General features: G+C 46.1%; 1 protein-coding gene across 1 annotated transcript; it reads left to right on the top strand.

The window, feature by feature from the left end:
* Window positions 1-8,859: 8,859 nt before the first annotated feature.
* Window positions 8,860-10,760, top strand: TMEM174 (transmembrane protein 174). Its single transcript, XM_053300404.1, has 2 exons — window positions 8,860-9,498; window positions 10,517-10,760. Exons 1-2 carry the CDS (start codon window positions 8,873-8,875, stop codon window positions 10,617-10,619), a joined length of 729 nt encoding a protein of 242 aa, XP_053156379.1. The 5' UTR covers window positions 8,860-8,872; the 3' UTR covers window positions 10,620-10,760.
* Window positions 10,761-11,907: the final 1,147 nt, after the last annotated feature.

Raw genomic sequence — 11,907 nt, 5'->3', positions numbered from 1 at the left:
TTGGTGGTGTCTGCAATCTTTATTTGGTGTGGTCAGTGACAATTTCAGTCTACGGAAACAAGGGCCTAACCGCATGTTACAGGGCAGGGACTCATGCCAACCCACATCATACATGCAATCCACACATCTCCCTGGTAATGTTTGGTAAAAGAGATGCACAATGCACAGTACATTCAGTGTTTGCCTAATCCAGATACGAATACGACAAATATTTCTATACCACTCTTCAACCAAAGTTCCCAGATCACTGGTTAATGCTTGATGGTAGGAAGAAAACATAGAGTATAATGGCACCCAGTGGTTTTTCCATCAGGCATGACTGGGGAGTGCCATGGGGCGGAATTCATTGCCACAAGATACAGTGCTGTCCACCAGTTTACATGACTTTGAAGAAAGATTTGACAGATTCATAGGCTTAACAGCAGCTATGAAGGGGAACCAAATCTTCAGACCCTCTCAGAGGTCCAGAGAGGCCCAGGCCACTTCTAGTTGGCCCTGGCCATAACAAAAATGAAAAAATTAAAACACAAAAAATTAAAAAAATAAGGCACCAAAAAAAGAGTGAAACAGAATTTGATTTTTTAAAATTTAACAACTTTTCTAGCCTTTTCCTGTGCAAATCACTAATTATTGAGGCAAAATCTAGCTTTCATGAACGTCAAGTTGATATTAAGCATGACAAGCCCATTCAGATGCTCTTGTCCCATTGTTGAACAGTGATATTCTTTACAATCTGAAGAGGTGCTTTGGTATAGAAGTAAAGTCTGTTGTGTGTCTTCTAACAAATGCTTTGGTGTCTAATTCAGAACATTTATGGTCATTACATAAGTAGTAATCCCCATGAAAATCAGTTTTAGCTGGCGGCTAAGAGCTCTAAGTCAAAGCTGAAAAGAGTTAATGCTCTTGCCCTTTCAACTGGGGTAATGACTGATTTCATGGGAATCACAGTTAGTGTAAATCACAGTCCAGGGTTTAAACCAACTGGCCCTGTTTATTTTTCCCTTGACCTCTTCTGTGAGGTGGCCCTCTTTTCCCAAAAGCTGTTATTTTCTCATCTACAAACCAGGAATTACTAGAGATTTTGAGTCAAGAATGCTAGAGATACCTTGAACAGGCAGGTTGCCATGTGAAAGTTGAACTGATCATATCTGAGCTCCTTCTCTTTTCTTTGGACATCAACAGCATCTTGCAGGATGATGTAAATTCTGTCTTTAAAAATATTATTATGCTTAAAATAGCTCGGGGAAGATGCATAAAGGACTAGTTTAGATGCTACTAGCTTAAACTGTGCCGCAGACAAAGGATAAACCACCCTCCCACATAATTAATGAGGCTGTTCTCACGCACCGGCAAAACTGAGCTCATGAAGCCATGCCCAGTCGTGGGAACTGCCTGGAGAGTGCCCAATCCCAGCAGCACCTCGGTGGCAAACGTGCCAAGCCAGCCACCTCTTGAACGGGGTTAAGGGAGCTAGAGGTTTGGTTTTTTTAATTGTCTGCCAGCCCTAGCTGCTTGCAGCCAGGGCTGGGAGACTGTGGGGCTCTTGGCCGGCATTGGAGGAATCCCCATAATGCACTTGTACGGTGCATTATGGGAGTTCCGGGGGCCAGGGTGATGCATCCCAACCCACAACCTTCCACACTGCCCAAGGAGGCAGCTGCACGTCTGGGCGCGTGATCTCCATGCCCAGACCAATAGCAAGGATTGTCTGCGGGGGAGGTAAGCTTTCTGAGGCTTCTTCCCCTGCCCCTTCAAGCCCTTCTCATGGATCGTGAGAAGTTACTCAGTGAATGGCTTCCCTGCATGCTGGGTGGATGTGCGCAGTCACAGCGTGCATATGGTTTTATTCCATGAAGTTGGGCTGGTAGACAAATTATCATCCCAACCACCCTCTTGTCTTCTTAGTGAAGAATACTCTCAGCTCACCCTTTTTCTTTTATCTTGGGCACCTATTCAGAATGTTTGCTGCTCCTCGTTGACACCCAAGTGCTGTCAGTCCATAGTAAACAAATATATATTATTCCTGTAATACAGTGTAATACTTTTGTCTTAAAGCACTAAAAACATCATTATGAATTAAAACGCAATCTACAGAACTAGAAATCAAAACGAACTAAAATTAACCCCACCTCTAAGCCCTGGGACTGGGATTAAGTACTGTTTCAAATACAAATGTTCTAAAGGTTGACACAGTTGTGCATTCACTGGTGAGGGAATTCCAAACAAATAGAGCTGCCATGGGAAAAGACCTGCCACTACTAGACCCCATCTGATGACATTTCCCAGACGAATGGGACCTAAAACTGAACCAGTGAGAGAGGATCAAAGGGGGAAAGGTGCTTCCTAAGAAAGTCTGGACCCAGATCATTTAGGGCTTTAAACTGTAAAAATTTATTATTAACTTGGGACATTCACTATCTACTGGAGCATGGCCATTATCCTCAGCAGAAGAGCAGTGAAATAATAACTAGGCTCTTCAGAACTACTTGTCTTAGTAACTCAACGAAAAATGTCAAGATACAATCATTCTGTTAATGATATAAAGGTACTTTATTATGCTTGCCACCGGTCAAGATGAACACAACTGTTCCAGCCTGGGCACTTTCCAGACTAGACCCTGCAACCGGGTCACATCGGATCTCGGAAGTGTGCTTCCACACTTCCTGTGTCGTGCCGCACGGTTGCCAGAATCTAAGAGGTATACTCGTGGGTCAAATGGGCCGTAACCCAAAGTTTGGCTTTTAAAAAGCCAAACCTGCCAACCTCCCTACGCAGACAGCAAGGTGCCGTTCACATTTCCAATGCCTTGTTCCGAATTTAATCGCTGCAATATAGAGCAAGGACGGCGTATATCCAGCGTGAAAAAGTTGCTGTTTTTTCAGGTTGTTAGTTGCTGCAAGACTGCTCCCCCTGCTGTTTATGTTCTGAATGTGACTTGCCCAAACGGAGGCATTTTGCTGCTGAATAGCAGCTAGTCTGGAAAGCGCCCAGCTGAGGTGACCAGGCCTTGGAGAGTTAGTGGAGCTTTCTCTGCAGAACTGGCAATACTTCCCATCCTTTCTCTACCACTGTTATAGCCATTTCTCAACAACAAAACCTTTAGAACATGTCACCCTTGTGTTTACTGGAATATTGATTGACTAGAACCTTTATTTCTTAACCTTTTGTGTTACCTCAGTTTCCCAATTGAGTATTGAAACTTGATTGTTTTTGAGCCCTCACATTATGTAAACATGCTGACAGAAGAGACAAGAATGGCTATTTAGATCTTCAACTGTATGAACATGCAAAGCTAGAACAGAAAGCTGCTGAAGTCTTGTTTTTCTTTCATCCGGTGATACCAAAGCCCCATTTGACCTGAGCAGAAACTTGTTCTGCTCGAAAACAGCTAGCAGCAAGCGTACGGAAAAGCAGTCTGCACTTGCCTCTCCGTACATAATATCTATTTCATTAAACTGTTAATATTCTCGATTCCACTCCACTGTCTTGTCCTTGCATACCACAACTCTTTCCCTTGGATTCTATGCTATGGATAAGCCAGCTATGTTTTTGTTTTGGTTTCATGTACCCATGCAGAAAATTTCTTTTGTTCTAGTTCAGCTTAGCTTCTGTGAGGAGCTAAATGTTTCCTGAACACACCTATGTTCTATTTCCATTGATGGGGCAACTTGATCTGAACTTAGGCCTCTTGCTAAAAATTGAGCTTAAGAAGCATGAAACTTGATGTTATGTAGAGACTAGGATGCTGACCTTTTGCAGACAGTGGAACCAACTAACTTTTAACTGAAAGTTATCTTATACTTTGGAGGTTATATTTCTTGAAGCCTGATTATTTTGCTCAAACCAAACCAAGCTAACACCTCGCCTATGTGCTATTATTACTGATCTATTAATATCAATAATATGCTCTATTGATACTGAATATTTCATCTGCTAATAGATTGTACAAAAGGTTAAAATCAGCACTATTGACTAAGCAGATGGGTCAGTTCAGCCATATAGGGTGGGCTACTATTTTTATTGGTTCTAGTAGCATTCTTGGGTTGCAATGGCTGCAATAAAGTTCTTTTTAACTTAGTTGAACTCGCTTTAAAATTAACACACCCATGCCTTTGAGAGGGCCATGTCCTGATCCCCAGAGCCAGCCAGTATGATTTGGTTAAAAGCTAGCATTGCCACCTTTTTATTTTATACTATAACAGAGTACTTATTTGTGCCTTTAACAAGTGCATGATAGGTATTTGAAGGTGCAGATTTCCCAACAGAGGTACAATGATAAGGAGAATTTCAGCTTCTTCTTAAAAAACAAAATGGAAGTAGGCCAGCAGTCATCTCTTGACTCCTTTGTGGGTCCCCCACCCCCCACAGAGCAAGAAGGAAAAAGAATTCAAGATAGGAATGTGGCCACAACAGCCCTGGAAAAAAGTTCTGTGCATGCATCAAATCCTCTAAGACCAAAACAAATTGCTGGATCACAACCTTTGCCTGGTTCTCCCAGCTCAACAATTAGATTGTTCTGTGACAACATAGCTCCTTGTGAGGGAGTCTCACAGGTGACAGAGAGACAGCCTATTTATAGTCCTTTATATAATAAGCGATTTATCAGATTACCTTGAAAGAGTTTTCAGTTCATTTACCCAGACTATAAATGATGTTGGACAGAAGAATGGTGGCATCTTTGCTTAAGGTATGTGGACATAAATATCCTATGACTCATGAGGATATCAGACTTAGACACTGAAGCTATTCTCATGATCGCTGGAAAGCAAGCTAAGGGAGCTTAGCCGGCTTTCCAGGGATCATGGGAACCACCAGACTTGCAGGTGAGCCCGGTGCTTCCAAGGCGGCTAGCCTACCTAACTACCCCTCCCCTAACATGAGGTTAACAGAGCGAGTGCTCTGTTAACCGCATCTTTTTGCTTGTGTGTTGCTGCGGTGTGCAGTGACACACTGCAAGCTGCAAGCATCCTCCTGGGCTCTTCAGAATGCCCTACGTGCTTGTGCGGGGCATGCTGGAACTTCTGGGGGCTGTGCGGCCCCCGATCTCCACTGCCCCTGCCGGCTCCGTGACGGAACCGGCAGTTGTGTGGGCAGCCGATCTGTGGGCAGCTGCAGTGAGAAGAGCTTCTCCCTGCAGTGAGAAGAGCTTCACAGTTTTCTCCCCTTTCTCCATGTATTTTGGTTTTAACAAGGCACCAGTACAAACCAGGCGTATTCATGAATGAGCACCAGCAAAATAAACTGCAATTAGAAGTGTGGGGGATGGCCGAGTTGCTTATTAGATCACAATGCTTATGGTTGTGCAAAACAACATCTAAATTATCCTGTTATGAACTTGGAGCTTGCATAAATAATCAGTTAGGCTATTCTCATGATGTGGGGGAACCGGGCTAAGTAAGGGAGCCCAGCCCGTCCCGTCCCCCCCCCATCATGAGAACCACCGGGCAGCTAGCCCACCAAAGTAGCCCTCCCCTTAAACAAGGTTAGCGGAGCAAGCACTCCACTAACCCTATTGTCAAGACCACGAGACGCCATGGTGACTCCCAAGTAGACCCGCAACCGGGAGGCTACAACAAGCCTCCTGGCCTTGGGGGGTCTCCCCAGAATGCCCCGTGCATCCTGGGACTTCCCCTGATCCCCGCTGCCCCTCCCAGCTCTGTGATGGAGCCGGTAATTGGGTGGGCGGCCAATCTGGCCGCCCAGGTGCTCAGCCTGCTTGTGTGCAGGGAGAGTGTGCTAAGCCCGCTCTGCCTGCAGCACCCAGTTGGGCTCTACACACAGATCATATGTAGCGCCTCAGTACTGCAAAGATAGGGCGGTAATAACATGAACAGGCAAAGGGAGAACACAGTTTATCATGAACAAAAGATCACAGAAAAGCATCTGAGAAAGAAAGAAAGGAAAGCATCTAAGAAAAGCATCTAAGAGAGCTTGGAGGGGAGATTTCTTTACCTACCCAGCTGCAGCAGAAGTGCAGAGGTGAGAACACTGCTAATTAAAATTGGAGACATGGAGTTAAAGTTCTGAATAAAGTTGTTTATTTAGGAAGTCCATCAGAGAGATTGATAAGGCCTACATGCCTTGCTGCTAGCGACATACAGCAACAGGAGAGGGGGAAGAAGGAAGTCTCTCTCTCTCTCTCTCTCTCTCTCTCTCTCTCTCTCTCCAGGTGAGAGAATGAAACCTGAGACTATTAGTCTAGCAAAGGGGGAGTAGAGAAAGCATAGTCAGAGAGGGGATTCCCTTGCTCACTATCTCTGCTCCTAGTGGCCAATAGGGTTGCTGGTGCTAGGAGCTGTATCTCCAAGAGAAAGATGGAGCATTTGTGAAACGGAGAATTCTAAACAATGCTAAAAGGACTAGGTGCTAATATCTGAGGCCTCTTAACGTAGTTGGGCATTTTGAACTTACAAAGGCTGTTGGCAGAAAACCTGGGCAGCTTTTCCTCCTACCTTGCTTCCACACAATCACTTCTACCCAGGTTTTCCTCTAACCTTGCTTCAACACAACCAAAAATTGGGAGCACACACATCTCCCAAACCCAGGTAGAACACAGGTTTTGACTGTGTGAATGACCTCATGGTGTGTGTGTGTGTGTGTGTGTGTGTTACAGATCCTGCAAGTTCTTCCAGCGATACAATTAAATCTAGTTTGGGAGGTACATTGCTATGCTTTAAATTGTTGGGCATTCAGGCTGATGGTCTGCTTGCAATGAAAATTCCCATTATCCAGCCCAAACCTTTTTGACAGCTGAAATGGTTTCCTTTGCCACAACAGCGCTATTGGCTAGATGTATGTGACCTATTGCAATCTGAAAGGTGGCGTGGACGCCTGTGTATCCTTTAGCACTGTGCCCATGAATGAATGCAGTTAAGCATCAAAGTTAAAGAATTACAGTGACAAAAGGGAACTGCACATTAGTAATGAAGTTTAGTACAAAACACTTTGAGGCTATTCACACGGGTGTGCAAAACTGGGCTAAGGGAGCCCAGCCTGGTTTTGCATGCGCGTGTGAACCACGCTCCCTTAACCCCGTTTTTTAATTGTCCACTTGCAGCCGTGGCTGCCAGACTGCAGGGAGCCTGGGGAGGGGAGGGAGGAATCCCCATGATGCACCGTGCACTTGTGCGGTGCATCATGGTATTTCCAGGGGCCAGGATGACACATCCCAGCCCTCCCTGCTGCCTGGGCACATGGGGAATTGTCTGGTCGCATGGGGAGCATGCCCAGCACAGGAGGAGTGGTTATTTGCAGGGAAGGTAAGTCTTACCTGCAGCCCACTCTGGAGCCCTTCTCACCAGTTGTGAGGAGAGGCTCTTTATCAGACAGATTCTGCTCCTTGAAAGTTCTCAGGCCTGCCAGTACAGATGATACAATAAAAGGAACTGTCGTCCTAGGGCTGAAGCCAGGAATGTCACAGCCTGAGGCTCAGTAGACTAGTGAGCTACCCAGGATGTGAAGTTCAGTTTCAACTCAGGACTCAGAATTCACTTCAAAAACAATGAGAAACAGGGGTGTGCAAGCAATCTGCGTGACCAAGGCTTGTATAATAAATACTAGGAGCCAGGCCTGCTGTCCTTCCCTGGTCAACATAGTACCTTCTGTTTCCTACAATTCAGATGTTAAGACTCAAGAAACCAGCTAAGGACACCAGGATTGGAGAACGCATATTCCAGCTCTGGGTACAGATGTGGTTGTCCCCTGACATACGGGACCATTTCATAGCCTGGGGCGAACCTTCCATGAGGCAGGGTGAGGCAGTCACCACAGGAACAAGGTGAGGCATTGACAGCAGCAAGAATTGGCTTTTCGCCACCACAATTGACACCCCACAAGTTTCCCTGCCACTGCCCTGCCACACCCTACTCGGGAATACTCGGCAGGAAAGTGTACATTTTCCTGCCTTACCCCACTGGGGAACACCTTTCCCCACTTCCCCCCAAAACAAGCTAGGAACAGCCCGCCACCACTGCCTTGGTGGCATAGTCAGAGAGCCGGGTGTCACGATCAGTTTAGCAGGGTGCGCGGGGAGAGGGGGATAAGCCCGCTCTCCCCGCACACGAGCAGGGAGGGAGCCCTGGGTGGCCGGATCGGCCACCCACATGATTGCCAGCTCCGTGACGGAGCCGGCGGGGGCTGGAGAGCTCAGGGACCGCGCGGCCCCCAGAAGCTCCAGTATGCCCTGCGTGAGCATGCAGGCCATACGGGAGACCCCCAGAGCCGGGAGGTGGCTTTTTGCCTCATCTCCAGGGGTCTCTTCATGAGTAGCCGTGGCACGGACCCACAGCATGGCTACTCATAATCGGAAAGCCCGGGTTTGTGAAGCGCTTGCTTTGGGGAGGGCTAAAAAAGCGGGCTAGCCCCTTGTAAGCCACCGGGCTCGCCTGCAAGCCCAGTGGTTTACACAATCAGCCAAAATCGGGCTAAGCTGTCTTAGCCCAATTTTGGCTGATGGTGAGAATAGCCCCTAAGAGTGCTTGAGTGCCCCCACTACTGCCTCAGCAGAATGTTGAGCCCTGCCCACAGAAGGGGGAGAGGCATTGTATTGTCCTCACCTCAGACATCTTGAACTGTCCCTGTCACAATCTGTCGATATTAAGGACATCCACAGTTCAGAAAGCATAAAAGAATATCTGAAGTAGGGACAGAATTGAAAGAGATTACTCAAAGCAAGAAAAGAAGTACCTCAAGAAAGAAAAGTACTTCAGGCTTCACTTCCCAGACCTTTATTCTTCCAAGCAAAGTTTATGCTTTCACATTATTTCTCCGTTAACCATGAACAAAGTTCTTAAATAACTAACATGAACCTTTAACTTGGCAAGCTCTTAGATGCACCTTCTTAGCTGAGACACTCCGGAACGAGTCGGCAGGAATGGAACGGCACAGCAACCTTGTCGAAGATTTCTCTGTCAACGTCTTTTCGGTCACTCATCAGCCAAGGAGCTCTGGAATCCTGGTGTCTGATGATGACAAAGCTGGTGCCACATTACTCTTCTCTGGTGTCTTTTTGGGGCTAGTGGGGATTACATTCACGGTGATGGGATGGGCAAAATACGAAGGTGTTACTCAGTTTGAATGGACTCAGTTGCTAGGGCCTATTCTGCTTTCAGTAGGAGTGACTTTTTTGTTGATTGCTGTGTGCAAATTTAAAATGCTCACCTGCAAATCTTGCAGCCAAAGTGAAGAAAGAGCATCAGAAATAGGCCAGATACCTAGGGGACAATCCTTTGTTTTCACTGGAATTAGCCATCCTATAACTTTCCACGGAGCTACAGTGGTGCAGTATTTTCCTTCTGATCCAGCTCATGAAGGTGTCGACATAAATTCTGCTTATTTCCATCAAGTACTCAGTCATACTGGACTTCCTCCACTCTCTGGACCAACAATTGCTGCCCCCAGCCCTCCTCATTATGACAATGGATACCCACTGGCTAACCCTGCCTTTTCTGTAGATGAGAACCCCTCTTCTTATCTTGCAGCAGCCACCAGAAGTGAAAGGTAAGTTGATATTTGTAGTGCATTTAGATTGCAAAGCCTCTTACAAACACCAGATAGCAGCATTAATGAAGCAAAGCCATGTTCTTGTGCAGACAGAATTTCAATTACCAACTTTGAATAAGAGCATTGCCTGCAGCCTCAGCCATAACTGGTTCACAGATATTGCTTTCAGTTAATTAATCAGCTGACATTCATTAAGCATTTTTAATTTTTCAAGTGTTGTTATTGTTGTCAGCAAAGTACCATGTTCCTCATTACTTCTGTATGTGTGCCTCTAACTCAAAGCCATTCTCGTTTCGTCAAAGTAGCATGATGTGGGGATTCATTGAGATCTTGGTAATGTAACCAGTGCTTTACAAGTTTCAGCCCTAGATTTATTTCAAATGCCGAGATCATACTAAGCAAAAAGGTGGAGGGTGCCTCTGAGCACATGCAGAGTGCATTTTCCTCAACACTGACAACATCTTTGGACAACCTGTGGTGCTGGGGATTAAGACTCTTAATTTTTTAAAAAATGTATTTCTAGATGGGTTTTACGTTTAAACCTTCAACCCTGGCACATTGCATATTGGAAATTCAGTACTGATTGTAGCCAAGCATGTAGTCACTGTATCTGAATGAAAATAATAGAGGCACCTTCCACTAAGTAGACACATTTCTGGATGACTATTGCATGAAGAGAACTGTGCTTCCTAAACCCTCAAAGCCTTATCAGGGTTTTGCACAATAAATACGCTTCATTTGCAGTTTTGAAGGGGAGGGTAGCAAACATATCTAGTCCACATCAGCTTCCACAATCCACACGTCCGCTTTCAATTTTGGTCACTTAACTGTCCACTTCAGTCCACATTTCAGGCTCTGGTGATTTGGGACTAGCTTGGACTGTGGAGGCTGCTCCAGATAAGTTCTTTCTCTCTCTCCCTACAATTTTGTTTTTGATGGATCTGCTTGAGTTAGGTACCACTTTGCTGCCCACACTTATGATGTATGCATGTTATAATTTTCTTCATGTCTTTAGATCAACGAATAGCCATGAAAAACCAGTTGAGATGCTGGATGAAGATGCTTTCTGTGACTTCTCACCCCCACCTTATGAGAAACTATTCCCACTCTCATCATAGACATGAAAAGGCCTATTTGACACCTCCATAAGGACTAAGCTTGCTTCTATAAGATACCTGCAGGTTCTTAACAGGCATGAGCCAGCTATTCTGAGAATTGTGTCATTGTACCTCGGATGCTGATAGTACTTCCTTGCCAAGAGCTGGTGCAGAACCATTTGCTGGATCCCTGAGTCAAATAAGAGCAAGAACTCTTTCCAAGTTTGTGGCAGCTTGCATTCAGTTCTCCATCTTCAAAATCAACTGGCCTTCCCTCTTGCCTGTGCTCCTAGTTTTTCTTGCCTGTTGATTGTCCTTGTTCCAGGAGCTGAAGAATATGTGAGTGGCTTTTCTTGGGAACTTAATGTCATCATAGGTCACACGTGGAGCCGAATTTTCAGGGAGGGACACGGAATAGTAGCAGCTGTGGTGGTCACCAATATTCCATCCTGTAACCAAGAACATATGAAGCTATTGTGCAAAGGACATATATTAGCCTCTGAGCCTACACAGAGCATATTTCCTCATGACTGAGTAGCCACAGCTTCCCATAAAAATCTGAGATTAGAGTGCAGGAGTGTGAGTATTAGGCAAACCTGTGTTGCATTTGAGAAATTAAGCATAGGTCAAAAACTAAACACATTTCTTCTAATTGCCTAGAATTCTTACAAGCAATGGTCCAGTCTGTGTGCCTTGGTCCCATTGCAGTTGCACATAAGAACATGAGAAACCACCAGCAAACTTGTGCAGAGGAGCAAGTTTTATGAACTGGTGGTGCCTAAACGTAGAGCGTGAACATACAGATCCTGAGGCTCTCCACCCGAGCAGAGTGGAGAGCCGGATGGGGTTAGGGTTAGGCCTAACCAAGCCTGCTCTCCCTGCACACAAGCACCCACAGAGCCCTGGGCGGCAGGATTGGCCGCTCACACGATTACCAGCTCTGTCATGGAGCTCGTAGGGCCTGCGGGGATCAGGGGCTGCCCAGCCCCTGGAGGTCCCAGGATGCCCCGAGACCGGGAGGCTTGTTTTAGCCTCCTGTCGGGGGTCTCCTAATGAGTCGCCACAGCACAGAGCCATAAGAACAGCCCTGCTGGATCAGGCCCAAGGCCCATCTAGTCCAGCATCCTGTTTCACACAGTGGCCCACCAGATGCTGCTGGAAGCCTACAGGCAGGAGTTGAGGGCGTGCCCTCTCTTCTGCCATTACTCCCCTGCAACTGGTACTCAGAGGCATCCTGCCTTTGAGCCTGGAGGTGGCCTATAGTCCTCCAACGTGGCCTATAGCCATGCTGTGGTGACTCACAGTTGCA

Source organism: Hemicordylus capensis, chromosome 2, assembly GCF_027244095.1.
Source record: "Hemicordylus capensis ecotype Gifberg chromosome 2, rHemCap1.1.pri, whole genome shotgun sequence".
Lineage (NCBI taxonomy): Eukaryota > Metazoa > Chordata > Lepidosauria > Squamata > Cordylidae > Hemicordylus > Hemicordylus capensis.
This window is presented reverse-complemented; position numbering and strand designations above follow the sequence as displayed.